We start from the raw sequence: 26,664 nt of genomic DNA, 5'->3' as shown, positions 1-26,664 counted from the left end.
TCCCCCATGGAATTTGGGGCTCATGGATTGTTCTAAGGTCTGCCAGCCGCGCATTAATGGCCTCGGCCGGCAGCTTCTCTTTGGCCTTTGTCCCCTTCTTCTTTTTATCCTTTTTCTTATCATCTAGCTCCTCGCGCTTTATCTTTGTAAGCCGGAAAGTTCCTGCAGCTCCAACACCCTCAGCGCGTAGTCGCTCGAACAATCTAATACTGCTAAAGAGGTTATCAAGCCAGACTACATGCTGGCCAGGCGGGTAGAGTCGCTTGTCTGAATCAGCGTCGCGTTGGAGGAGAAGATCAAGAACAACAGCTTCCGTTGGTGTAAAGCCATCGCAAACAAAGGATTTATCAAGGTCAACAGGGCCTTTGTTGTCGCCCTTAGCGTGCCATAGCCAATCTAGAATGTAGCCTTAATTAGCTAGAACCCAGATTTTGAAGCCTTTAGGTGTAGGCTTCGTTGGAATGTTCACAATCTCGGACGCCCTGCCCATAAACCTCTCTATTGTCTCGTCGACAGCCAGATGCGTGCCTGGCGCCCAGTACTGCCGGCAGCATACTCGAATATGCTCAGAGAGCTCATCTACACGGTCAAATGTCGTGTGGAAGCCATCGTCTGGCATAGAGCTGGCGCGAATGTAGCGATCGAGCTGCTGGAAACGGTTCCTGCTTATGTAGTTGCTTGGCCAGTTGGCCATGCCAGCTTCAATCGCCCAGTAGGCCTCAATTGACGGCTGCACTACCACTCCCATATAAATAACAACTCCAAAATATGCGTACAACTCTCTCCTGTTTGTAGGCCTCCATGCGCGCTCTCGGCCAAGCGGTGCATCCTCCTTGGACGGCTGGTAATCCGTGGCGTACTCGTTCGTCCAGCGCACCATTTTCTCCACCATTTCATCGGTAAAGAATAGACAGAATAGGGCCATAGGATCATGCTGAGCAAGACCTGAAGGTATATTGGGGGTGCCCGGCGCATTGTAGTTGTCGATTTGTAGTGGCTCGAATGCAGGCAGCTGCGTAGGCTCGGGGTATGGGAGTTTGGGGTGCGCTCGAGGCTTCGGATCCTTCTGCACGAGGTCGATATCATTGGAAAATGTCTTAGGCATTGTAGAGCATTGAATTGTGGAAAATAACTAGCTACTTGGCTTGTTTACATGCTGGCGCGTACGTTGGGGCACGGGCTTGGCGCCAAGCGAGGACGCCGGCGTGCGAAGGGATAGCTGTTCTAGATTTCCGAAAAGAGATCGAAGCCACGTCCACGACGTTCAGCAGGTATCGACAGAATGATCTCCTAATTGTATGAAGGTAGGACCCTGCAGATAAGAGCGAATTGGGCGGAGTCACGTGCTATCGCGTACACTCCATCAATCGGAAGGTATTTTTGATTGCTTCTTGATCTTACTGCACGAGGCTGAGGATCCAGACGAGCTCAGTCAATTTGAACAGGGAGCACAATTTACGATAATGAGGAAGCCATCTGTGCGCTGGGACTTAGATGGAGGGGAATGATTACAAAATAGGAGCATGAGCAAATTGCGGACATATATCGCAATCTTATGAGTGTGGAAGACTATGCCAGTAAGTGATGCTCCCAAACGTATCACGTCCTGACAATCACACATACTTCCAAATACTAAGTACAGTACTAGGTCATAAGTCTGGGCGCACGGATTTATCACTGCTTAGCTCTAATCTTGCTCACTCAACACCACTGTGAGGAGTAGCCCAGCTGGTAAACAGCCAGTCAGTCAAGTGTCTAATTTGCACTACTTGATACTTGACATTGCGCCTAGGTTTTTGAAAATCCATGGGGGTACCCCAAGTGGTGGTAAATGCGTGTGCACAGTCTTACGACCTGTCACTGTAAATTCCAACCCCCTCCAGCTCCCCATCAGACCGCCTCCACACCCGCGCCAGCTCCCTTCTCTCTCCCTTCCACCTCCCCCTCATCGTCTACAACCGCCTCATGAATCTCCCTCACATTCCGCCTATGCAACTTCCGCACCACATCTCCCGTCAGCAAATGATCGATATTCTTGACAAATAGACTCGCAATAACCCCACACATCCCAAACGAAATCGTCGCCAAAAACACAGTCTTTATCGCGCCCGAGAACGCGTTCTTCTCCGCCAGCGTCAGCGCCGCGCCCACCGCCGCATTAAACCCCGGCACCGCCGCCAACGCGTCCGCTGTGCCCGCCGCAATCGCCTTGAACAGTGCAGGCAGCGAGGACGCGGGCAGCCCGGCCTCGAGCACAGCAGCGGGGATGAGTTTCGCGGAGAGCGTCGTGTCGCGATTATTGAGGATAGACACGTAGACGGCCGTCGCAATTGCACCGGCTGACGCGCGGATGGCGCCCATGACGCCAATGGCGAGGCCAATGTCCTCAGGCGCCGTCGTGAACGGGATCGAGACGATGGGGATGACTTCGACGAAGCCGGCGAACCAGGTCCCGACTATGGAGAGGGCGATGGAGCGGGACTGGGAGTGCTGCGTCGTGCTGGCTAGCGAGGCGACGAAGGCGGTCATGCATATGGCCGCGATGATGAGCTGGTAGCGGACGTGGCCGATCGGGGCGAAGGCAAGCCCGCAGCATATGTTGCCGAGCTGGTTGCCGCCGGTTGCGGACACGGAGAGCCACCCTTGGTGGATGAGGTCGGTGGTGAAGAGGGTCGCGACCGTTTGGGGCCACACGATGCCGAGGGCGTAGTAGATCATGCCGCCGATGCAGGCGCAGACGACGAACATCATGAACTGGACATTCCGCAGTAGGGAGACGGGGATGAGGGGGTCGGCCGGGACGAAGGCCTCGTAGAAGACCAGCGCGACGATGATGAAGAAGCCGAGCACGATGCAGACGATGACTTGGGCGGATTTCCAGGGGTAGAGTTGGCCGCCCCAGTTGATGCCGAGCAGGAAGAGCACTTCGCCTGCCATGAAGATGAAGATGCCGCCGAAGTCAAGGGCTTTGATCTTCTGCCACTTGGTCTTGCCCATGTGGAGCATTTCGAAGGTTGGGGGGTGGTAAAAGACAAGGAGCAGCAGTCCAGCGAGTACGTTTGTGATAATGGTGAGGTAGTAATCCCACCGCCACCCAGCGCTCGTGTGCGCGATGAACGACTTCGCGATGATAGGGCCAAACACGGCGCCGGGCGTCACAACCGTGAGCACGAAGGCCGCCATAACGCCTCGCGCTTTCAGCGGGACTAGCTCCTGGATTACGGTGCCGTACGACTGCTGGATCGCGGCACCGAAGCCTATGAAGACGTTGGAGACGATCATGGCGCTCATGTTCTGCGCAGTCGCCGCGATGATGCAGCCGATGAGTCCCAGCACGTCGCCGGAGATGTAAAACCAGCGGCGGCCGAAGATGTCAGAGAGCCGTCCGAAGAGCACCCATCCGACGGCGCTGGTCACGATGTAGGCGAGGGGGACCCAGAGGAGGTTCTTGGAGGGACCGAGCTCCGCGTCGATGGCTGTGAGGCTGTTGGACGCCAGGGTCCAGCCCAGGTAGCCGTTGCCGCAACTGAGACCGACGCCCTGTTGGTGGGAGTTGTTAGTATGTAGGATTCAGTGGGCAGAGTAGTAGGAACGGTGTCTTTACGAATGCAGTGCCGATGAACTGGAGACTCGTGAAATAGCCTGGCGGGAGATCGTCTCCGAGAGCTTCTTGAGCGAGGATGTCGCCATGGGCGCGGAGGACGTGCTTGGATGCGTGTATCTCGTCGTGGCCTTCGTGGATGCTTTCTTGGTGGTCCATGGTGGGTTTTGGCTCGGCCGCTTCTGTAGCCATTGTGACAGATTCCAGTCTCCTCTGCGTATCAGGAGCTGGAAGTATCGACTCTTTATATGATATTGCTTATCAGCAGAGTAGTGCGGGATTCGAGTATTCCAATCCTCTCGTCAGTGTTGCGCAAAAATCAATGAACAAACGACAACGCTCATAGCACACCCAGAATTTCCAAACAAACGGCAATCACTATTTCCGAGGACCCGGACTGCCCATGCTTGCCCTAAGTGCTTTCCCCACGGGGTAACTTGGTATTAAGTATGCCATCGTATGTGTTCCACACGAGTATGAGGGGTGGCCGGCAATTTTCGGTGGCATCGGGACCGGGTGGGATTTTGAGGTTTGTCGGCTGCGGATATGGATCGTTGCCGGAATCAGCATGGTCTGGCGTGATATGCGTCCTGGCACAGGCCTAGAATCAGAGTCAGCATCTTGGAATCTGGGGAAGCGTTGGGCTTGCGGGGGTGGTGTTTGGGAGTGAGATTGGCGAGGCTGCTTCCGGGTGGCTTGTCAACCTAGCTCTCGACTAGACCACGTCAGATGGGGTTCTGCAGCGATCGAAAAGGACGATATCGGTCCTACGGTGCAAGTTGACAGAGGGCCGTCTATACTTTTTCACGCCGAGACGAGTCTGTCCCAGCGACGCGCGCGGTATTCGCACTAGCCTTTCGTTAACCGTGGAAACGAATGTCAGCCTTCCAGCCCAATGCGAAAACAGGTGATGCCACAATCTCGAGCACGGAAATCAGAGTGGCAGGTTTCGCCTGGAGATTACAATCAATTGACGTTGTCGGGGGTGGCCCAGCGAGGTAAGCAGTAGAACAATACACCAAGACAGTGGTATCTACGCGCAGAATCTTAGAACGCCTTTGCCCGCCCAATACCAAATGCTCGAGAAACCAATTGCGGAGATATAGAACATCCCTTCTCTTACAAAACATCCTTAGTGTCGAACTTCACAATAATTGTGGTTCTCATGACCGCCCTGCTTCCCCTTCCCGCTGCTCACCGTGCCGCTCCGGCTCGTAGTTCGTCTCGCCTAGCATGTGCGCTGCTTGCGGTGCCTGGGGCGCCGGTGCCACGGGCTTGCTCGCTGCTGCGTGGAGACGCTGGTCTAGTGCTTTTAGAGCAAGTGCGCGTCTCCGTTCCGCCTCCTCGCGCCGGCCGCCGCCACGTCCGCTTCGTCCGTTGGGGTTCATCAGACTCGGTAGCCCGCCCTCCGCTCGCGCGTGCGCTTGCTCGTTTCCAGCGTCGACGTCCGAGTCTGAGAAGGGCTTGAGGACCCGCAGGGTGATCAGGGTGCTGTAGACCGAGTCCGCGAGCTTCGAGATCGGGGTATGGATCGGCTCGGGGAAGAAGTACGCGAAGGCGAAGGTGTCGGAGGCGTCGCCCTTCATGGTGCTGCCGTCGCCAGTGGCAGCGGAGGAGATGCTGGGCGAGAGGCGATAGAAGCGGAGGTAGATCCAGGCGGTGAAGAAGCCGAACCAGGAGAGGAAGAGGGCGGTTTCGGTACCGAATAGGACGCCGGAGATGGTATTGGCGAGCAAGAAGATGGCGGGGAAGTGCTTTACGCGCATGCGGATGAGGCCTTTGAGGATGGCGACGGTGTGCTCGGGGACGAGCTGCTTGAAGGAGACGAGGAAGGCAGCTTGGAGGGCGACGCCGCCGGAGATGGTGGTGGTTCTGGAGCGCGTTATTAGGGGGGAATGGGGGTAGTGAGGAGGGAGCGCTTACAACGCGGCATCGGACTTGGAGATGACGAAGGAGAGGATGTAGATCAGGAAGGTCAGAAGATTGGGTATCATGGCGACGAAGAGGATGAACTTTGTGAACTCGGTGGAGCTCCATGCCCGTTCCAGGTACCGTCCGCCGTAGAAGACAGTCAACCCAGTGATTACGAGGCCGAAGACATTCTGCTCGACCACGGTGGCTAGCAGAAACACCCAAGGGTATATTATTGACACTCCTGGCACAATGGCGAGGTATGGCACGCCATCTCCTACGCCCACGATGGGCTTCTCAACCTTGGAGACCCAGTCGTCCTGGGGCCGCAGGAGAGCGTTGAGGACTGTGAGGACGACGAGCGACACGAGAAGGCTCCGCGTTAAGGGCGGAAGGTTGATGCGCGGTGCCATGGCGTCAGTAAAGGTGCTGCCTAGCCAGTCGTTCCCAAGCTGCGTGAAGGGTGTTGTGGGATAGAGAGGCCGCTGGTAATAGAAAAGGACGGGACGGCTCCGGATAGGGTGCACGGCACGGAGAGGGCGCCGGGAGTGAATTCGGCGTGGTGGAGGGCGAGTGCAGACGATGCCGTGTCGTGAACGTCTGGCTTGGCTTGGGCGTGGCTTTGCTGGGGCGTCCCCGAGGCCGATCGTCTCCCGGTCGGCCCATTCTTTCGGCCCTAGCAGTCTAACTAGCCGTAGCCGTAGCGCAGGACAGAGGCACGTGAGAGGCACCAGAGACTCCACTGCAGCTATCCTCATCCTCATCCGCCGCGTCTCCCGCCCGACTCCAGCCCCAAATCCCACCGCCAAATCTTATCGCCACCTGCGCATCGTCTGCTCCCCCGTTCCGAGCCCTTCTTGACGCGACCACCTTGTTTGCTGAGCACGCGCGTTCTGCGACGGCCATGCGCAATGCCGGTTGAGCCGCTCTCCTCCAACGTCGTCAATTACCTCGTGTGGAGATACCTCCAGGAATCTGGTGAGCATCGTGCGCGCCAACTGCATCTCTCCTCGCCGCTGATCCTGTCCAGGCTTCGGGAATGCGGCAGTCCAGCTGTCGCGCAGCTGGTACCACAACCCCGACCGTCTTCCTTTCGCAAAGCACGTCTCTTCCCACGCCCTCATCCACATTCTGCAGGATGGCCTCTGGTTTGACAAGCTGCAGGCCGAGGTGAAGGATGTTCGTCGCCTCCCTTCGAGCCACTCTCCGTGTTCTGACAGTGTTCAGGGCCAGCGCCGGTATCAGTTTGGACGCGACCATGGACGGCCCTTCTCCCTCCACAGCACCGAGAGCTCAATGCTGGACCAACAGCCACCCCCGGATCTGTTCGAAGAGACGAACGGTACGGGTGCAGATGCCCCAGCCCGGAGAGGGCCCACGAGAAAGAAGCAGAAGAAGACAAATGGCATTGTGGACCGGCAGGTCAATGGCGATGCGATGGACATTGACCACAACGGCTCTCTCCAGATCACCCCATCCCTTCGTGGTGAATCTGAGGCTGTTGTGTCTGATGCCGAATCGCCATCTGTCGTAGAAGAAATTCCCATATCCACACTCAGTATCGGGCAAAGCACCTACATCCAAACCGAAGAGCACCCGCCCTGGGAGAATGAAGACCCCACCAGCCGCGGACTCGAGAGCGGCTACCCTCCCCGACGCGAACTGAACGCCCCACAAGCGACTAACCTCATAGCGAAGGAACCGGACAAGGAGATCACGCACACTCTGTGGGACCCTTCCGCGCCTTTGCTTCTACTCACTGGAGGGAAGTCCCTGGCGAGGCTCCAAGATATTACCGATTTACGACGGTCCCTAAATTTCCAGATCCCGCTCAACGATTTTAGCGTAACAGCTGTGTGTTTCACCTCCAATGAAGAGGTTGCAATTGCAGCTCGGGAGGAACACATCAATGAGCAAGGAGATACGATGAAGACGGACAAGTTGATCAAGGTCATTGACGCAGGTCGAGATTCACGCATAATCTCTTCGGTCGTAGGAATGGTGTCTACCCTGCGATGGAATCCTTCGTCGCGGACCTTGTTGAGCGTCTCGACCACTGACATGGCCGGAAGTATCAAGATCTGGACAAACGATGACACCATGCCAGCCTTCACCGCCTTTGCTGAATCCGCAATCATGGACGCAGCTTGGATGACCGAAACAGAATTCGTCGTTTGTGGCTTGAATCTCGTACAAGTATATCAGATTGATGGGGAGTTGAAGCTACTACACTCCTTCAAAAAGGAAGGGACCTGGGAGACGGTCAAGTATGATCCAATGCATCGCATCATAATCTGTGCTGCATTCGAGGAGGAGCTTATGGGAGTCATCTACCTCGACGTCACATCAAAAGGCATTCAGACTACCAAACATCCGGACAAGTTCTTTTCGGGCATGGAGCTATCAAGTTTGAGGCAGCCTGCCGGCGACTCTGGACGGGCCCCTTGCTTCGTCGGTACTTGCGCTGCTGCCGGTGCATATGTATGGGATGTAGGGGATTCAGAAGATCCCTTCCGAGAATACCGCCACTTCGCCGTTCCTCTCGCCACCCAAGCTCGCTGTCTTGCCTTCTCCAACTCTGGGGAACTGGTTGCAGTCGGAACTAAAGATTCGGTCTTAATATGGAAGGTCGTAGGGGGAGCTTACGAAGTCAAATGGCTTTGGACGGAAGGATCTGATCTTGAACAAGAACAAGAACAAAATCTGAGCTGGAACCACGATGACTCGATGCTTGCTTTCTCCATTGGCGGCCAAGTATGGATGCTCTCTCTATTTGCTTCTGATGAGGATGCTAATAAATGAAAGGTCGCTGTCATCAATCTCCAGGAGTAGAGAACATTAACGATGACCAAGGAGTTTCAATAGCCATCGATAGGCGTTTGTACACTCGCTTATCACCGCTTGAGGTCCTCTGGCATCTTATCAGAAACTGTAAACCTACAGTTTTGTCAAGCCAGATAGCTTGCCGGGCCACCGCCGACGGTGCCGGACATTGCTACAGGGTCTCGCGATAGTTCCTCACGTGATTATCTGTCTGCGTCACGTTCTCCAAGGCTATCGCGCTGATGTGGGGTAGCGTTCCTCAGATCACCCTCAAGCTGCGGGTGCGAGAAACATGTTGGGTACTCGGACCCAACCACCTACTTCGGTACGGAATACCGGCCCACAGTAGCTGGGCCATGGAGGAACATCAGGGCGAACCTGGGAGCTATATACCGAGCCTGCAGCTAGATACAAAAATGCATATATCCGTATCGCAGCCTGCTGAGGTTTGGATATCAGACAGTCTCTTGCCATGGAGGCATCCTAGCTGGACCCGCGAGCTTAGATACGAACTTATTCTTGAATCGAAAGCTACGATCGGACTTTTCAGCCTTGGCCCTGTGTCGTCTATTCGCAACATGATAAATCGGTTTCATAGAACTCGTGGACTCATTGCGAGGAAGCCTAGATGTTACCATTCGCAGCGATCACGTGCAAATCGCGGGGTCTGCCGTCGACAGGGGACGTAGGCAACCGACCCTGAAGTTCTCAAGTTCTTCTAAATCGCACCGTGTTCTTTCCACCCCTTTGCGATTGTCCTGCTAAGATCTTAAGGTGAAATTATTGATCGTCTAGCAGTGCCAACAGCCAGCTCTCCTCTTGGTGGCTGATTTTTAGATTGATATGCCAACAATGTCTTGGCTATTGAGTATCCGACAAAAGAAGAACAACCCCAAAGAGCCAGAAAGTCAAAGACGAGTAACTAAGGTATCGAGATTCAAAGCAGTAGAAAATGAAACGATACCACGCTTCCGCCGCTCTCTGACTCTCCCTCTCAATTCTCCGTCTCCAATATACTACAGCGACCAGCCCCCACTTCGTCGCCGTATCCAACGAACCCTCAACCAAGACGCTTGCCTACTATTCCGCCTACCCCTGGAACTGCGCACTATTATTTATGGATACGTCTTAGCGGATGGACCCTGCAACCCACTCGCGATGCCACCACAGGCCGTCTACATCTCAAGACAGCGCACGTCACGGGTGTTGGATGTACCTTGCCACCTCCCAGCCGGTGCCCATGCGCTCCTATATCCTCCTAAGCACGTAGGTACGGCAAGTAACAGCATTATATGAAAATGGAGAGGCTGCGCATGCGGCTGTATATACGGCATCATATGCAGCATCACGTACAGCATCACGTACAGCATCGCATATGGCATCACAAATGGCCTCCTATCGAGCATCACGTACGGCATCACGTATAGCCTCCCCTACGGCTTCACGTACAGCTTCAAATACGGCCTTGCAGGCGTCCTTGCGCACAGCTGAGTGAATTGGAAAGGATACACGTGCGGATGCACGTGAGAATAGAGCTCCGGACGAAGCTCCGCGCCGCTCTAGCCAGTGAAAAGATAGGGCGGGAGAAGGAAGTGGGGGGGGGTGTTTATTAAGAAGGGGGTGTGCGACAAAAAGGGGGTGTGCAGGTACTGGTGCCCTTCTCATTACTTCGTTCTCCTTCCACTTTTTCAATCGTAGAGACTTGTGTACGCTTGTTCAGCAGCGTCTGAAGTCCTCTGGAAGATTCAAAACATTCGTGAAACACTAGTTTTGGCAGGCCCGATAGCTCTCCGAGCCACCTCAGACGGTGTTGAACAGTAATGTCATGTTCAAGGAAGTCTGCCTCACCTCAACCCCAAACACTAATACCCAAACCCTTCCAGTGGAAATCAGACTATGGCATACCATGATCTGCACGCTTGTTCAGCACCGTCTGAGGTGCCCTAGCAAGTCATGAAAATTCGTAAACCACAGCTTTGGCAAGCTCGGTAGCTCTCCGAGCCACCTCAGACGGTGTTGAACAGTCATGTCATGTTCCAGGAAGCCTGCCTCGCCTCAACCCCAAACACCAATACCAAAACCCTTCCAGTGGAAATCAGACTATGGCATACCATGACCTGTACGCTTGTTCAGCACCGTCTGAGGTGCCCTGGCAGGTCATGAAAATTCGTAAACCACAGCTTTGGCGAGCCCGAAAGCTCTCTGAGCCACCTCAGACGGTGCCACTCCATGGTCAACGAAGCCTGCCCCTAACACTAATACCTACACCCTACTATCGCGGCCCTCTCAGAACGACCATGGTATGTCATGCTCTGTACACCGTTTCGCCACTGCCTAAGGTTCTCCAGCTCACCTTCCAACCCAAAAATCAACGGGGCTTGCCTACCCAGTAGGGTCGCTGGGCCACCTCAGACGGTGGTAAAGAGCTCAACGTGCCTGCCACCGACAAGACGTCACCTGCCCGCGGCCGACTATAAAAGCTCCTCCCGCCTGGCTTTCTCTTCTCTTCTCTTCATCCAACATCCACCACAGCGAGCATCACACAGCGATCATCACTCTTCTCCACTGCTTCATCACCACGTCAAGCCACCTCAGACACTGTCAGCCCTCCGTCAAGATGATGGCCAAGGTCACCCAGATCACGCTCGTCCTCGCTGTCACTGCCCTCCTTGCCTCTGGATTGCCGGCTTCTCCCGTCACGCAGATCCTCGACGGCCAGATCCAGGCCCCCCCAGGAGTCCCCGTCAACATCATCCCAGATGGACAGCCGCAGGCTCAGCTTCCTTCCGCGATCCCCAAAGCGCACTTAGTCGTGACATCCAGTGCTACACCTACACGTGAGTCTGTCCACCCTCAACGCATCATCCATGCACGCTAATAGTCCTCGCTCAGCAACCCGATCTGTGACCAAAAAGAGTTCGCGTATCCCTGGTGGCAGCACCCCTACCCAGACATCCACGGGCCCAGAGTGATCGAATTGGATGGCAGCTGGAATGGCAGCTTCGAGTGCATGACAGTGTGAACATCACATCAGTAGACGCTGGGTGCTAGTGATGGTGGAGCTTGCTGGGTCTTTTCACTCCTTTTGTTGCTTCTTCTGCTTTTTCCATCGATAGCCTGCCCCCTTCCCTAACCAAATTGAACCCTCTTTCACTCCAACTTCTACTGCTATCGTCGTGACATTTGAGTGAACTTGTTTGATGCGTACCCTCTGCGTGCCCTCTGCGTACCCTTTGCGTCCCCCTCTGCGTACCCCTCTACGCCCCATCTGCGTGCCCCTCTTTATCTTAATCTTCTACCATTTGTAACCGCCCTCTATTCTAGCCCACATTTATCCTCATTCTGCGCCTGTCCTACCACTGTCTGAAGTCCCCCCACACTCTTAAATATTCGCATACACGATGTCACGTTCCGGAACCTCTATATTAGAACTATAGGATTACAGTAGGGCGTAGAGGACCCTAGAGGCCGTTCCGCATAGTCAAAAGCATAGCATTGGGTGCCCTCTGCGCTTCTACTCTTTATAACCACCCTCTATTCTAGCCTACATCTATCCTCATTTTGCGACTGTTCTACCACTAGGTTAAGGTAGGGATTATGGCACACGCTCGCCTACCTCATCTACACCTCCTTATCTATTTTATATTCAACGTCTCTACCCAACTCGACATACTTTGCTCCGAGTGTGCTACTCCCTTGGATGGCTCAACCTTTCAATAGTCAACCCGACGACGGCTGTTCTCCTACCTTGGTTTGGAAGACTGATCAAATCATTAGCGTAGGCAATCTTATTCCAGTTTTAACGACGATACATTCGTACCCTCGACGCCTTTACATTGTGCCCCGAAATGTATAGATGTATTTGAGGTAGCCCGACCCATTACCCTCGTGCGCAGAACGATTCAGCATAATTTACGAAATGCTGCGGTGCAAATCACAAGCATACATACTTACAACCTTGGAATCTCCTATGGGTCTAGAACACCTCTCCCGAACTTTGCATCCTATCCCGAACTTGAAAGATGCACAAGAGGCGGCCTCGTACTTCTCGCCCTCGGGTGCTAGAATCATGGCCTTGGTTGGGTTGATGATTACATTACAAATGGAGCCATCCGTGGTTTGGCCACCACAAACCTGACGAACTACCATGGTATGGAGCTTGAGAGAAAAAATCAGAGTGTGGGCCTGTCACCTATGAAAGAGTCCTCCCCTTCCGATAATTTCAGACCTCTCAACATTCTCACTTTATTCTACTTGCATTTTTCGAAGAAGCTCGCTACTATGAAGGCCTCTACCAGCCTCGTCCTCGTCCTCGCCCTCGCCCTCGCGGCCCCAACCACACTCTCCGCCCCCTTGTCCACTAAAGGGTCGACACCAGCAGCAATTTGCACATCTGATACGTGTGCTCGCGCGGCGAACGAAATTCTTCACAATCGCCATCCCGACTACAAGAAGATTGATCCTTGTAAAAAGCCATACGAATACATGTGTAGAGGATTCAGTGAATGATAAGTGGGACATGCCATAAATTTGTGCACACTCGTTTGCCACTGCTCGAGGTACCTCCGTGAGGTTTTAAATTTCTAGGCTTGATGTCAAGTCCTATGCAGAGGACTCAGGCAAAGCTAGTATACTGGTGTGCCTAGAATTAAAGCCTAGTAGTACTGTATACGGACTAGACAAAGGGATTCACTGTCTGCCACAGCCTTGTCGTTTTGAGCGTCTGCTAACGTATCTCTACCACCTTGGACCCAACCAGACGGATGATGACATTGACCCGTGGGGTGTCAAGCAGCGTGAAGTCGAACTACTCTCCAGGGAAATCCTCGAGTCCCCATTTTCGGGGGACGGCTCGGTCACAAACCAGGAGAATTTCAAGCAGCTCCAGGATGCGTATGCCGCTTGTATGGATGAGACTACTACTAAGAAAGCTGGTCTTGCTCCGCTAAAGTCACTGCTGGGCCAAATATCTAAACGCAATGTTACTGACATGGTCTTGTTGCTTTTGGAAAATGGAATCGAAGCACTAGCCTCCATCTCAGTTGCGGTTAGTGTAACAGCTCTATTTGTGCGGTCGAGGTCGCTCACTCTCACACATCATATAGGCCGACGAGCGACATCCTAAATCGACTGCTGTTTATATTGGCCCCTACACGACAATCTCGAGCCCGCAAAGGGTCATTAGGCGAGGCATATCGGCGCTGAAAGCAGAAAAGATATTGTCTAAAGAACAATGGCAGCTGTTTGGCAGCGAGGCCGATACTGACAGGATCTTCAACTTCACGGATGAGCTTTAGACTTTATCTCATATCAAAGGAAAAACCATCTCCTACAATCCCCACACGATTAAAGAAACCGATGAGCTACTCCCGCAAATATCGATTAGCCGCATCGTATCCGCGTTGGGCCCGTCAGACTTCAGCACAAATCGTGTTATTGTTCGGTCGCTAGACTTCATGAAGTCTCTTTCCCAACTCATCAACAAAACGCCCAATGACACGCTTCATCGGTATTTCATATGGAGGGCTACCGAAGCGTACCACGGCTCATTCCAGTATGCAGGACTAGAGGATTCATACCAATGGTGGGGCCAAGACCGATGGAAAACCTGCATCACAGTTGCCCAGGATACTCTGGGCCTAACCTTCGATCACTTTTATGCCCAGAAGGCAAACTTCTCCCAGGAGGCAAAGGATTATGCAGATCGCATCGTGGGAGATGTCAAAGACGAACTCAAGACGGCCCTTGGACGAGCTAAGTGGATTAATAAGGCTGCACAGGACGAGGCAATTCAAAAGGCCAACATCATGCGCCAACATATTGGATACTCGACCAGCCCCGACATCATGAACGCCGACGACCTCAAGCAACATTATTCCGGACTCGTCGTGACGAACTCAACATTTTTCGATAACACCGTGAACTCGGGAAGATTCAAGGTGAAGAAGGAATGGTCAGGGCTGGGCAAACCATCCGATCCTAATGCATGGGATTGGCCACCGCCGTTTCATATTACGACTGTCAATGCAGTTTATGGCACCACTGAGAACTCTTTCCATCTTCCAGCGGCCGCCTGCGTAATGGATACGGATCCTTCTTTGCCGCAGTACATATCGTATTCCCGAACAGGCGCCCTTGCTGGCCACGAAATGTTTCATGGTATGGTGCTCTACCTTTTACGAACCTACGACTACTCGGTACTGACGCCTTCACAGGTTTTGACAATGAAGGGGTACATTTCGATCGTCATGGCCACGCCTTCACGTGGAAGAACGAAACAGAAAAAAAGCTCAACGAACGTACAAGTTGCTTCGTGAAGCAATACAATGCCTTCAATGACCCCTTAAGCTCAAGTCGGCTGAGGGTCTACGGCGAGCGGATGCTGCCAGAGATTCTCGCAGATACTGGCGGTCTGAAGGCTGCATTTGCCGCCTGGAAGAAGCTCGACAAGGAAAATCCAGACAAAGCCCCGCCCGACCTCCAAGAGTATACCAAAGAGCAGGTGTATTGTTCTTATCAGCCCATAATATTCGTGCTTACCCATTCTAGCTATTCATGCTTAGCTATGCCAGTCCGTGGTGCGCTCGGTCATCGAAAATGGATTTATTCCACCCGCCGTACGACGTCCGAGTTGATGTAAGTGATCAACGATCTAGTTTCGAGAGAATGTGATTAACTGACCTCCACTTAGGGAACTTTGGCGAACTTACGAGGCTTTAGAGAGGCGTTCAACTGTCCAGTTAAGGAACCAACATGTGCGCTCTTCTGATGGCCGGATTTCAGAACGAGAGGAAGGGAGTCGTAAAAGTCATCAACCGTCATGAGGTATGTATGATGCGCTAGCAACGCAGCCTCTTGGCCACGTGTCGAAGCCTGCATACTACTTCAAGGATAAGGAAGGTAAATTGTCGTATTCAAGTTGGTTGGCTTTCCTTCGAGTCATGTCCTAGAGACCTACCTTAGCCCGCCAGGCGGCCTGAGGCTCTAGTCCCGTAGAAAAGTTTATAAATCTTTGTTTAAATGCACAATTCTTAGACTATCCCCATTGCCCAACTTCGCCACATCCTCCACCCCACTCCGCACATACCCACACTTCTCGTACAACTTCACCCCCGTGAGCGTGCTTCCCATCTCCAGCCTCTGAAAACCGCCCGCGCGCGCCGCTTCCTCGCAGTACCGCAGCATCTTACTGCCCAGGCCGCGGCGGGACCACTCCGGATGCGTGAAGATGGCGCGGATGCTTGCGCGGTCCGTGGCGGGGTCGCGGCGGGCGGGGAGACGGCCTGGGGGAAGTTAGTGTATTGGAGAACCTGGTTTGGACCTGACGTGGTGTTTGAGTGAACATGGTAGTAAGAGGAAGGTGAGTGAGAGATCATAGGGAAGGCATACCAGGCGCTCTATCGCCGCCGTAAAGCGTCTTCCTGAAGCTCCACCCTCCAGCTGCGGCAATCACCTCTGGTTGGGTGGAAGGGTAGATGATGAAATAGGTCCCGTCGTCGATAAGGAGAGTGTCCGGCGCGAATATGAAGCCAATGGAGCCTTCGATTTGGGAGGGTGTGTAGTGGCCGACGGATAGCTGGCGGATGGAGAGGTCTATGAGATTGACGAGTGCAGGGAGATCCGAGAGGGTTGCTGGGCGAAAGTGGAAAGTTGCTTGAGCTGGCTCAGATGGTAGTAGAGAGTCATTTTGAGGATCTGGCATTGTGATTGATGGAGTTGCTCAAGGAGCTTTGATGTCGCGGTAGCTTGTTTGGGAGTTCTGCACGAGTCTTTATTCACAACGAATTGCGGTGTTGATGAAAAGGGAAAACTTCAATTGCCGATAACTACAAGCATAAGGCAACCTGCCTGTCTTTCATGAGTCATAAGAAGATAAGGATGCTGTAAGGTAGAACTCCGATATCGGTGAAATACTCTAGGCAAGCTAATACTGAGAAGCAGATGTGCCCACCGGTTTTCAGTAGATTGATGCTAGCGGAACTAGAAGGATACTGATCACTTCACGAGTACATCTCTCCGTCGTTGGGATGCGTCATGGGTTGAATGAGACATCGGATATGCTCAATATATAAGAATTGGGATTCATAGCTTCGGGTTTCTCCCGAGGTTTATCATAATGAAAGTTGACGGTGACAGAGCTCGGACGTCTTGGAAGATAGTTGATGGTTGATGGTAGGAGGTAGCTTTAAGTTCTTGACTGGACGAAAAGCTCACGTGATCGAGAACAGTAAACCGAGTCAAATGTTGCAACTATGACTATCAAAAATACAACATGCAATTCATCGTTTCAGTAAGGTGTCTATATATGAGTAAGGTATTGCTGTCGTCTGCTATGGAATAGCTGTAACTACCACGTGATGTGAACTCTCAAACCAATGAGGGTCCCGGACGGCAAAACAAACGTTTTTCGGTATGCGCACTAGTCTCATCATGGCCCGGGTGGTTTCAACACCTACGTCACAGCATTAACCTTTTCTAAATCGCCGGATTCTGCCTTCGAAGCATTACGACGATGGAGCCTTTGAATCAACGATTCCAGTCGTGATCCGGAAGTAGCCCTCCTTTACAAGCCCTGCGCTAGAATAGTTGCGAGCCAAGTCTCTACACCCTCCTCACGTCTGAAAGCCCTCCCTTTTTGAGAACTGTCTCTCACTCTTTTGGCAACCCCACGCGTGTCTTCGGTCTTAATCATGGGTATGGACGTGTCTGAGATTGTCACCCCCTTCTTGGGAGCTTTACAGGCTTCAATTGCCGTCCTTCTAACCATATTCTTTGGTGTGCTGGCGGCGCAATTCAATCTGCTCTCAGGCGACTCTGCGAAAGAAGTATCACGGACATGCGTGTGTATGTTTCTGCCCGCTTTGCTGATCACCAATGTGGGCGCCGAATTGCATTTGGATACCGGTGTCAGATACCTTCCTGTACTCCTTTGGGCAGTTGTCTACAACCTACTCTCAATGCTGCTCGGCGTCTTTGCTACCCGCGTTTTTAAGCTGCCTGCATGGGTTACTCCAGCTCTCGCTTTCAACAACACGACGTCGTTACCACTTCTGTTGGTCCAATCTCTTGAATCCACGGGTATACTCAACTCCATCCTGATGGGCGACAGCGACACTTCATCCGCAGCCATCAATCGAGCCAAATCGTACTTCTTGGTGAATAGCATGGTCTCTAACAGCCTGACGTTTGCTCTCGGCCCCAGGCTTCTCCGACCGCATGACGAAGACGCAACGAAGGACGACAGTGCCAAGCCCGATCAAGAGCACCCAGGATCACATGATTATCCGTTCGACCAGCGAGAGGAAGACGTTGAGAATGCGCCAATGCCAGTTCCGGGTACCACGACCGAGGATAACGCACCCAATGGTGGCCATCAACGAGAAGGTAGCGAAGGCAGAACACGAGAAGACGCCATGCAGGTTTTCGTTGATGAGGAAACCTCCCTCCTTCCGCGTGCTTTGATCCAGAAGAGCTGCCAAGCCGAACGCGAGGGTTACAAGAGGGGGAGACATTACTGGGACCGCATGCCAAACTGGGCTCAAGAGGTAGCAAAAGTCATATATGCTTTCATCAACCCTCCGCTCATCGGCGCTCTGCTTGGAGCGCTCATCGGTCTTGTTCCGGCTCTCCACCGCTTGTTCTTCAGCGATACCAACCATGGTGGATACTTGAACGCATGGCTGACGGCAGGCATTAAGAATATCGGTGACCTCTTCGCCTCCTTACAGATCATCGTGGTTGGCGTAAAGTTGAGCCAAAGTCTGCGCAAGATGAAGAAAGGAGAAGAGAGCGGTGCTGTGCCATGGAGGAGTATGACGTTTATTACGTTCGTTCGATTTATTCTCTGGCCGCTGTAAGTTCTTCTTCAACCTCATCCTTTGCTACTTTCCGCTGAACTTCACTCAGAATCAGCATCCCAATCATATGGGCTGTTGCTAAAAGAACTGGCTTTTTGGACGCGGATCCAATTCTGTGGTTTGCCATGATGCTGATGCCAGCTGGGCCGCCAGCAATGATTCTGGTTGCCCTTGCGGATGTTAATGAATCCGAAGAAAGAGAAAAGATGGCGATTGCGAAATTTCTTACTGTGAGTTCCATATACTGTGGGGAACGAAGCTTCATGAACTAATTTGTGGGACAGATATCGTATGCAATCACTCCACTAGTCTGTCTAGCTGTCGTAGGGAGCTTGAAGGCAAGTGAGGCTGCCATTGGATCTAGACTGTGAGACCTCGGTGAAGCATTAAGACCGTAGTTGGAATCGTGTATCTTGCTTCACTGGAAAGAGGGATTCATCAAAAGCTAGGATAAACACTGTACAGTATTTACGCGCTCTGTCGCGATTTCTGTTGGCGCTACTAAGACTTATCGATCCACCAGGAGGACCTTCTGACAATCCTATTACTATAATTGTTCAGTTATTCAAAGTGCGCTCTAGTACACATTCCCACAATTACCCTTTCAAATCAACATTGCCTAGAAGTTCTCTAGATATTGGTTTTGGCAAGGTATCACGTGATGATGAATCGATCTGACTAACTTCCGCTGTTTGACGACGGCAGTCCTTTTGGATGTATAAACACCACCCAGGCACGAAGAGAGATGGCGCAGTCTGACCGAGCTCGACTATTGACCCTCCTGCTACGTGAAAACGAAAGAGCAGTGTCTTCTTCACGAGCAGCCTCTAGCGGTGAATCTGCAAGTGGAAAAAGAAAACATGGTTAGCCGGATCAGGTCAGGGGCAGCAGATCAGGCACACCAACATGATATTCCACGACACCTATTGGCAGGCCGTTTTGGTGATCAGCGTAAAGAAATTGGCCAATACGGGGGCCGGGAGACTCCTCCAGGGCTGCCAGACGCACCGTGGAGGCACAACAGGAGGGCCAGAACGGCCACGATAATGGCGCTGCTGACATCGGAGCGTTGCTGCGCAGGGTACCTTGCAGAGCTGTCTGCAAAGATGCAGTCTCACTCTGCGTCCTGGCCGGGGGAGCGCCGTGGGTCGCACCAGGGCGCCGCTTGAGGTGCTCGATTCCACGGCTGCCACGCGGAGGTCTCGTGGGAGTTGGCGGTGAAGAGGCTGCAGTGTGTAGAGCCAACCACCAAGACGACGTCCAGCACGAGAGCTTCGAGTGCCTCGATATAACTACACATAGACAGCAAATACATAGCAGCTCGCAGGAAGCGCAGCGTTTCATGCCAAGCTCCTGCAGGAACACCCTAGCGCATGCCCAGGTGGACCCCGTGAACGTTTTACTGTTTTATGTCGAAAAGCGGTCGCACCAGCGCAATTCGATCACACAAACCTGCCAGCCTGCAGTCTTACCTCGATAACGCGCCCGTTGCCCGTTGCCCGCTGCCCTGCCCAGGCTCGCCCTCGCCCGCGCCCGCAAACTGTCTTGCTCGTCCAGCTTCGCCGCCCTCTCCACCGTCTCCGCCCATCCTTCCGTACCCTATCGTCATCAGGGGCATCCTTCACAACGCGCTATAATCGCCCTCCCGAACATCTTAGGCAATCCTGCTCGAATAGGCCCCCATTTCGACCCGTAATGGTTTTGCGCCGACACGTCTCTACATAGCGCGACAGGTGCCATGCCCGGCTGGAGACCTCTCCCGCGAATTGCCTTTGCAGTTTGCATCTATCCCTTCTCGCCCTCCGCCTCCGCCGACCTCCCCCTCGAAATCGGCGATGAACTGTACATAATTGAGCAGGGAGGGCGGGATGGCGCCTGGTATCGCGGATATTTGGTTGCGCCTCCGTCGCTGCTGGCCGGCCTGACAAGCGTCAAGGGACAGACGCTCGAGGCTCGTGTCTTCTCTGGCATCTTCCCGCGCTGCTGTGTCGAGGTCCGCGAGGTGCTTGGGGACGGACAGGCCCCAGGACACAGCGCCGACGTCGCTGCCAGCTCTCGAACAAGCCATGTCGAGCAGCACACCAACGGCATCATCACGCCGTCCGAGAGCCCCGGTACGTCTTCTGCCTCTGGCATGGGAGCATCGCGGGTGAAGCAAACCTCTAAGCCTGAGCCCATCTCGATTCTGCCCTCTGTAGCGTCACGCCCGCTCTCAAGAAAACGCTCCTCCAAGAATCGCACCGGGAGCTATGGATCGCAATGGACAGCGCGTTCCGACCATCTGCAGCAGCTCGCGCTGCCTCTCTCCCCCGTTTCTGTCGGCTCGCGCGACGCGAACGCGCCTCGACCTCCGGCTCCAGTTCCAATGCTGAAGATTGGCGACGAAACTCCAACATCGAAGCTAGAGCCATTGGTAGACGAGATTGCGTCTTGTCTCAGGGAATGGCATGCGACGAAGCTACATGAGCTTCTTTTGGCAAGAAGGTATAACACGTTGGACAAGATGTCGGCCCTGGTACAACGGTTGGACACGGCGCGCCGCCAGCTGTTGCACAAAGTTTTGACAGCGCAGGAGCTCCGGAGAGTTCGCGAATTGACGGTGTGGGACCTCGTGTCAGGCAACAAGATGCTCTGCGGGGAGGTCATTGTCCGTAGCCCCTCGCAGCGAGGCAGAATCCTGACTGGCGACGACTCCGCTATCGAAATCACCAAGCTCCAATCGCTGATGAGCTTGCTCGACGAACGTCCAGTCCAAAATATTGATGAACATAACTTGCACCACCTTTTCGTCAACATCCGGCATGTTCTCGGAGACTTCACGCTCTCGGCAGCCCAGGTCAGCATCCATCTCTGCCTCAAGATACCGGGCTCTGCGCCGAAGCCCTTGTCCGAAGTATTCTCAGTCGACCTCTTCACGAAGGAAGGAACCGCGACGGCCTTGAACGAGGAGAAACTCAAAGCGCTCTTTGTCGGTCTGAGCTCTACAGACATTGGCGAGGGGGCTGGTTCAGGCTCTAGCTTATTCTTGGTTTTTAAGCTCCTAGCAAACGAAGCTTTCCGCGGCTCAATAAGCACCGCAAACTCGAGCGCCGCTCCGCGTGAGAGCACCTCGAGCCAGACAACTCCACCATTGCAGCCGTCTCAATATGGCAGCATCAAAGGCGGGCGACGAAGTGTCATGTTTGGCCATAAACCTCGAAAGGACTCTGAATCCGTTGCTAAAATAACCAATGACCAGCGACCCACCAGCGTGGACTCCAACACGAATCGAGCTCAAGCTGCAGAACGACCGGGATCCGCAGCAAAACCGAGGACATCGTCCAGAGACCAGAAAACTGTGAAACGGACCGTAGCAATTGGGCTTCTACGAGTTGACGCACTCATGAAAGCTCAGGCAGAATCTGAGCAAAGCATAACCCTGTGGACCCCAGCCGGACCTTTCGACGAGCTTTCAGAGGAAGGGGATGAATGGGATGCTGTGTTGACAGAGCTATACCCAAGCCCTAACAACAGGTACAAGAAGAGTCCCCTCGTCAACCGGTTGAATGTCCACGTCAAAGCGTTTGCAAATCCAGAGGCCGAGACATTAATACAAAAGACCCCAACCCTACTCCACAACATTAAGCAGACGCGAAAGATTGGGTTCTCGGGAGCTCCCACCCAGTCAAGAAGCGACATCTACTTGACCCTGACTGAATCTTTCTTGCCTCGTAACGCCTTTCTGTCGCATCCTAAATCTGGGACTGTCCCTCTGAACCAGCACTCTGGGATGGCGAACCTCCAGCTCACGATCGAAGTGCGCAAGTCAAACGGAGAAAGGATTGATGGATGCATTTATCCTTCTTGCAACAGCGTAGGCCACACAGCTTGGCGGACGACTGCAGTTGAGCGAGGTGAGGGATGGAATCTCACAGTCCGACTGGCTATAAGTCCCGAGGATGTCCCGGGTTCACATATTGTTATGAGCGTTGCCGATGCTCCTGGCTTCCCTTTCGCACTCTGTTGGATGCCACTGTGGACTCAAGATGCCTTTATTCGTGATGGCGATCACTCTCTCGCATTGTACAAATACGATGAGTACACATCGAGCATGATTGCGGGACGTGGGGCGTATCTGGCATTACCTTGGAGCTCACGGAGGAAGGACGAATCCGTCACAGGTCCTGTAGCCTCACTCCACCTACGCACATATCTCTGCAGCACCAAGTACTCCCAAGATCCGCATCTGCTCGGCCTCCTCAAGTGGCGCGACCAAGCTAACGGGGAGCTTCTGTCACTCCTCAAAAGATTTGTGTTCGTTCCCGAGATCGAAATTGTCAAGCTACTCAACGAAGTTTTCGACGCCTTGTTTGAGATTTTGGTGGAATATGCAGGCAGTGATGAGCATGAAGACTTGGTGTTCAATGCTCTTGTCATCGTTTTGGGCATTGTGCATGATCGACGGTTCAACTTAGGTCCACTTGTTGACCAGTATGCTAAGACAAGGTTCAACTACCCCTTTGCAACCTCTTGTCTGGTCAGAAGCTACACTAGGCTGCTATCTAACCCAGTAGACCCCGAATGCTCTAGGCGCCTGCGCGCAACTTTCAAAGTAGGAAGCCACATTTTGAAGTTTATCATGAGCGCGCGGCAACAGCAGAAAGAGAAGGAAGCCGGAATTGGAATCACCACCAGAGAGCCGACTTTTGCCAACGACATTCGCACCATATTCAAATCCGTCGATGCTCTGATGGCCAACCCGGCGCCAATTCTCATCGGAACCAAAACCTTGGTCGTCCAACATTTCCACACTTGGCTTCCCGAGCTTTCTCCATCTTTGCCACCGAGTGAGATCGTGAAGCTGGCTTGCAGTTTCATCGACTCTTGCTCCGCGGCTCAAGGAAAGCTCGTTCTTTACAAATTGGTGCTTATCATCCACTACGCCCAGGTCGAGGTCTTCAAGCTGCCTGATATTCGACGTATCCTTCTCAACAACACCGTCAAGTGGCTTGCTCCTCATTGGGGAAAGACAGCCACAGTGAACGACCAGTGGAAAGACCAGGTGCGGCTGTGTTGCTCTGTCGTAGCCTCTCAGGTGGAAGACCTTGGACAAGAAGCGTGCGAGTATATTCCAAAACTCGTCGATTCATATCGAGCTATTCAAACAATCCCTCGGTCAAGCAAGAAAACCCTGTCGTTACTCTTCCCCACTTCGTATCCTTTTCTATCTCGGTCTACAACCACTGGAGCTGTTTTCGATGAGGCGCTGGTCGAGATATCGGCCGTTTTGGCGGCACTTTCAAGCTTGCCGACCATCATCCACCTGGATTGGCCTCAAGATGATATTGCGGAGTTTTTGTTCAGCACTTTACAAGTCTACATCTCAATTCTCGATGGGGAGGCATTTCCTACATCGTGGTTGAGTGTTCACATTTTCCACCACAAGGCAACTATGCGGACTCTGGAAAAACTTGCAAGCATACTGATCGACTCGTTTCTCCCTCACCCCGATGAAGCCGACCAGTTCAACACAGAACTATGGAGGACTTTCTTTGACGCTCTACTCAAGCTCGTGGGGAGCGATGCCCTCGCTTTAGAGACATTCCCGGAGCAGAAAAGACGAGCAGTTTGGAAGATCGCAGGTGATGTTCGCGAGCTTGGCGCTGACCTGCTTCGGAGGAGCTGGGAGGCGATTGGTTGGGAAACTAGTCTCGAGGACAAGAAGCAGTATGGACTTGAGAAGATGGGCGGGTTCCAAGTTCAATACGTCCCCGGCTTGGTTGCGCCGATTGTCGAACTGTGCCTCAGCGTCCATGAAGGGCTACGAAGTGTTGCCATCGAGGTATTGCAAACTATGATTGTCAGCGAATGGACATTGAGTCAAGACCTTGCTCTCATACAGGCGGAGATGATCGACTGTCTTGACCGACTCTTCAAATCAAAACACCTAACGGAGAGCATACTCCAGAAGCTTTTCATTGGAGAGCTGATCGACCTCTTCGAGCCACTCGCACAGGAACCGGACGACCCATTGTTTCTAGCAGTCAAGAATCTTATTACCACTATCGATGAGCTGCTTGATTTGTTGGTAGCAGTACACAGCACCGAGGCTGTCGGGGAGGTGTTCCATATCATGGACACCCTCCACCTCATGGAGTTCCTCAAGGACATGCAGAAAGAAGACATTTATATTCGATATGTTCATCAGCTTGTTGATCTGCAAGCCGATGCTGGGAATTTCACAGAAGCTGGTCTGGCACTACGTCTCCATGCCGAGCTTTATGAATGGGATCCCACGTCAGCAGTAGACCCCCTTGGCGACCCACATTTCCCCTCACAGACCTCGTTCGAGCGAAAGGAGCAACTTTATTTCAAAATGATTAAATATTATGAGGACGGCTCGTCATGGGACAACGCCCTGGGGACATATATGGAGCTTGCAACACAGTACGAACACAATATCTTTGACTTTTCCAAGCTTGCACGAACTCAGCGAGCCATGGCAACGATATACGAAAGCATCGGCAAGGGCGAAAGGCAGAACCCGCGGTACTTCCGTGTAGTATACAAAGGCTTGGGATTCCCGGTTGGACTCCGAGACAAACAGTTCATCTTTGAAGGATCCCCTACAGATCGCTTAGCTACGTTCACGGACCGAATGCAACAGCAGCATCCTTCGGCTCAAATCCTAGCTGCCAACGGCGAGGAAGATGTGGAAGGACAGTATCTTCAAATATATCCCGTCAGCGCTCAGAAAGATCTACTTCATCCAATCTACCAACGCGCAAAGGTTGCGCAACCTATCCGGGACTACTACCTTCTTTCGAGACCTTCGCACTTCACGACGGCTTCGCGTCGGACTGGTGGGGAGTCAAACGTCAAAGACCAAACGGTTGAAAAGACTGTTTATACAACCGCTGAAGCCTTCCCTACCATTTTACGCAGAAGCGAGATCGTTTCTGTTGGCACAATATCATTGACGCCCCTTCAATCTGCAATCGAGCGTACCACACGAAAGGCTGTGGAACTGATGGCATTAGAGAAGAGAGCTGCTGATGGGGAAGACTCTGTGTTCACTTCCCTCACGCACGAGATCATGGTAGCAGTGGACCCGATTTCGGAAACTGGTGTTGCTAATTATCACGACCTACTTCCCAAGCAACGGGACTCTTCAGAAATCGATCCAGATGAGGAAGAAGAAGAGAAGCCAGTAAATCTCCTTGAGAACGCGCTAAAAGTAGCCATGATGGATTATGCTCTGGTCGTGAAACGTTGCTTGACATTATACTCTAGGCCTGCTCACCAGGCCACTAAAGCAGACCTAACGCAACGTATGTACATGCTTGCAAATACCCACTTAGATGAATGCTAATTGTCTTAGGTTTCGAGTCTACGTTTGTGGCTGAGTTGGCAGCTCTTTCGCCCAGCTCTCAAAACACACTCTTACGATCGCCAACCGCATCTTGGCTTGTCGCCTCTGAGCCTTCTCGTGGTGCTAGCCCCGTGGCTGCTCCACTCAGCCAAACAAATGGCACGCATGTCACATCATCGTCCGATGCGCGACCTACCCCTGGTCACCAGAAAAACAGGTTGAGCCTCACGTTCCTGAAGAAAGGATCCGTAAGTGAACAACAAGAGGGGCGTCAAAACAGCAAGACCGCTGTGGATGAGGAAGACACCCAGTCCAACGCGGCCTCATCCCGCAGTCGGAGCAAGGACGCTGGAAAGCAGCACAGGCTGAGTTTCCTACACCACACGCCGACAAATGAGTCTCTGCCACAACCACCGGCAACCCAAGCGCCGAGCCAAGCGAAGAGTCAGACGCAGAGCCACCGCAGCCAGAGCAGTGAGCGCAGGCCCGAGACGGGGAGGAGCGAGCAGTCGAGCAATCAGAGCTTCGGCGACCGAGTGGGCAACGTGCGGAAAAGACTCAGCCTGCTGCACATTGGAAAGAAGCCTAGCAAGGCCAGTGTCAAAGGACGGTACGACGAGACACTAACGGAGGAGTGAATATTTGTTCTCGATCATTACATTTTCTACGACCAGGACATTGGACTTCGAATCTTCTTGAGTTTTCATACATCAGGCTGGGACATCATAGTATTATTTCATTAGCTTTAGGTGCAGCGCAAGTTGCTGAGCTAGCCAGCCTGAAAGTCTCCTTTTGCATAGGGATTGGGATCTGTTTTTGTGTTCTTTTTTCCTTCCGTCTTTTCAGGTCTCGGCGGTTGAGCGTGGAGCATGGTCGATTTGAATGCAATTGGACCGGTGCACGTCCGGAGTGCTGTTGGACAGGGATTGTGGGTGTTTTGTTTTTGTATCATAGTGTTCGAGGTGTATACCCAGACTCTGCTTCGAAGGTGGAGTCGCTCTCGAGTTCGAGGCACGCTTTTTGGATAGTAGAATTGGATGCTGTTGCCGGCTGAAACGAGGCTGTTCCGTGTCTCTGAACAAACCTGTATACTACGTACCGCGCTAAGCCTATTATGTCAC

At 53.0% G+C, this 26,664-nt stretch overlaps 9 protein-coding genes across 9 annotated transcripts; 6 read left to right on the top strand and 3 right to left on the bottom strand.

Annotated features, from left to right (window-relative positions):
• Positions 1-1,530: 1,530 nt before the first annotated feature.
• Positions 1,531-3,056, bottom strand: BDZ99DRAFT_468053 (fungal trichothecene efflux pump; the record flags this gene model as incomplete). Its single annotated transcript, XM_033721158.1, has 1 exon — positions 1,531-3,056. A coding segment is annotated over exon 1 (1,109 nt), but the record flags the coding sequence as incomplete, so codon positions are not given.
• A 1,350-nt stretch (positions 3,057-4,406) lies between these two features.
• BDZ99DRAFT_575996 (DUF1751-domain-containing protein) lies at positions 4,407-6,105 on the bottom strand. Its single transcript, XM_033728525.1, has 2 exons — positions 5,525-6,105; positions 4,407-5,473 (listed from the first exon to the last, which is right to left on the bottom strand). The coding sequence occupies exons 1-2, from the start codon at positions 5,923-5,925 to the stop codon at positions 4,765-4,767; spliced, it is 1,110 nt and encodes a 369-aa protein (XP_033570467.1). The 5' UTR covers positions 5,926-6,105; the 3' UTR covers positions 4,407-4,764.
• A 318-nt stretch (positions 6,106-6,423) lies between these two features.
• Positions 6,424-8,344, top strand: BDZ99DRAFT_526429 (uncharacterized protein; the record flags this gene model as incomplete). Its single annotated transcript, XM_033726140.1, has 4 exons — positions 6,424-6,490; positions 6,543-6,691; positions 6,740-8,266; positions 8,318-8,344. 4 exons carry the CDS (start codon positions 6,424-6,426, stop codon positions 8,342-8,344), a joined length of 1,770 nt encoding a protein of 589 aa, XP_033570466.1.
• A 650-nt stretch (positions 8,345-8,994) lies between these two features.
• BDZ99DRAFT_165779 (uncharacterized protein) lies at positions 8,995-9,681 on the top strand. Its single transcript, XM_033712912.1, has one exon. It carries the CDS (start codon positions 9,179-9,181, stop codon positions 9,629-9,631), a length of 453 nt encoding a protein of 150 aa, XP_033570465.1. The 5' UTR covers positions 8,995-9,178; the 3' UTR covers positions 9,632-9,681.
• A 1,159-nt stretch (positions 9,682-10,840) lies between these two features.
• Positions 10,841-11,359, top strand: BDZ99DRAFT_165764 (uncharacterized protein). Its single transcript, XM_033712911.1, has 2 exons — positions 10,841-11,172; positions 11,228-11,359. Exons 1-2 carry the CDS (start codon positions 10,953-10,955, stop codon positions 11,305-11,307), a joined length of 300 nt encoding a protein of 99 aa, XP_033570464.1. The 5' UTR covers positions 10,841-10,952; the 3' UTR covers positions 11,308-11,359.
• A 1,257-nt stretch (positions 11,360-12,616) lies between these two features.
• BDZ99DRAFT_526427 (zincin) lies at positions 12,617-15,104 on the top strand (the record flags this gene model as incomplete). The annotated part of the gene is made up of 7 exons (XM_033726139.1): positions 12,617-12,800; positions 13,021-13,382; positions 13,441-13,512; positions 13,633-14,494; positions 14,551-14,837; positions 14,885-14,971; positions 15,027-15,104. 7 exons carry the CDS (start codon positions 12,617-12,619, stop codon positions 15,102-15,104), a joined length of 1,932 nt encoding a protein of 643 aa, XP_033570463.1.
• Positions 15,105-15,337: 233 nt separating this feature from the next.
• On the bottom strand, positions 15,338-16,037 carry BDZ99DRAFT_399404 (acyl-CoA N-acyltransferase; the record flags this gene model as incomplete). Its single annotated transcript, XM_033716133.1, has 2 exons — positions 15,338-15,618; positions 15,725-16,037. The coding sequence occupies 2 exons, from the start codon at positions 16,035-16,037 to the stop codon at positions 15,338-15,340; spliced, it is 594 nt and encodes a 197-aa protein (XP_033570462.1).
• A 988-nt stretch (positions 16,038-17,025) lies between these two features.
• On the top strand, positions 17,026-18,813 carry BDZ99DRAFT_426874 (uncharacterized protein; the record flags this gene model as incomplete). Its single annotated transcript, XM_033717135.1, has 4 exons — positions 17,026-17,664; positions 17,755-18,188; positions 18,242-18,422; positions 18,477-18,813. 4 exons carry the CDS (start codon positions 17,026-17,028, stop codon positions 18,561-18,563), a joined length of 1,341 nt encoding a protein of 446 aa, XP_033570461.1. The 3' UTR covers positions 18,564-18,813.
• A 996-nt stretch (positions 18,814-19,809) lies between these two features.
• On the top strand, positions 19,810-26,645 carry BDZ99DRAFT_426873 (uncharacterized protein). Its single transcript, XM_033717134.1, has 2 exons — positions 19,810-25,502; positions 25,553-26,645. Exons 1-2 carry the CDS (start codon positions 19,931-19,933, stop codon positions 26,179-26,181), a joined length of 6,201 nt encoding a protein of 2,066 aa, XP_033570460.1. The 5' UTR covers positions 19,810-19,930; the 3' UTR covers positions 26,182-26,645.
• The last annotated feature ends 19 nt before the right edge of the window (positions 26,646-26,664 follow it).

Source organism: Mytilinidion resinicola (genome assembly GCF_010093595.1).
Source record: "Mytilinidion resinicola strain CBS 304.34 unplaced genomic scaffold BDZ99scaffold_26, whole genome shotgun sequence".
Lineage (NCBI taxonomy): Eukaryota > Fungi > Ascomycota > Dothideomycetes > Mytilinidiales > Mytilinidiaceae > Mytilinidion > Mytilinidion resinicola.
This window is presented reverse-complemented; position numbering and strand designations above follow the sequence as displayed.

Bases quoted from the DNA above. Each gene is read 5' to 3' on its own strand.
- BDZ99DRAFT_575996 (XM_033728525.1), bottom strand. From the start codon at position 5,925: ATGGCACCGCGCATCAACCTTCCGCCCTTAACGCGGAGCCTTCTCGTG. The intron at 5,474-5,524 runs GTAAGCGCTCCC...AACGCGCTCCAG, and splicing joins TCCAAGTCCGATGCCGCGTT to AACCACCACCATCTCCGGCG.
- BDZ99DRAFT_165779 (XM_033712912.1), top strand. From the start codon at position 9,179: ATGCCAACAATGTCTTGGCTATTGAGTATCCGACAAAAGAAGAACAAC.
- BDZ99DRAFT_165764 (XM_033712911.1), top strand. From the start codon at position 10,953: ATGATGGCCAAGGTCACCCAGATCACGCTCGTCCTCGCTGTCACTGCC. The intron at 11,173-11,227 runs GTGAGTCTGTCC...GTCCTCGCTCAG, and splicing joins ATCCAGTGCTACACCTACAC to CAACCCGATCTGTGACCAAA.
- BDZ99DRAFT_426873 (XM_033717134.1), top strand. From the start codon at position 19,931: ATGCCCGGCTGGAGACCTCTCCCGCGAATTGCCTTTGCAGTTTGCATC. The intron at 25,503-25,552 runs GTATGTACATGC...TAATTGTCTTAG, and splicing joins TAAAGCAGACCTAACGCAAC to GTTTCGAGTCTACGTTTGTG.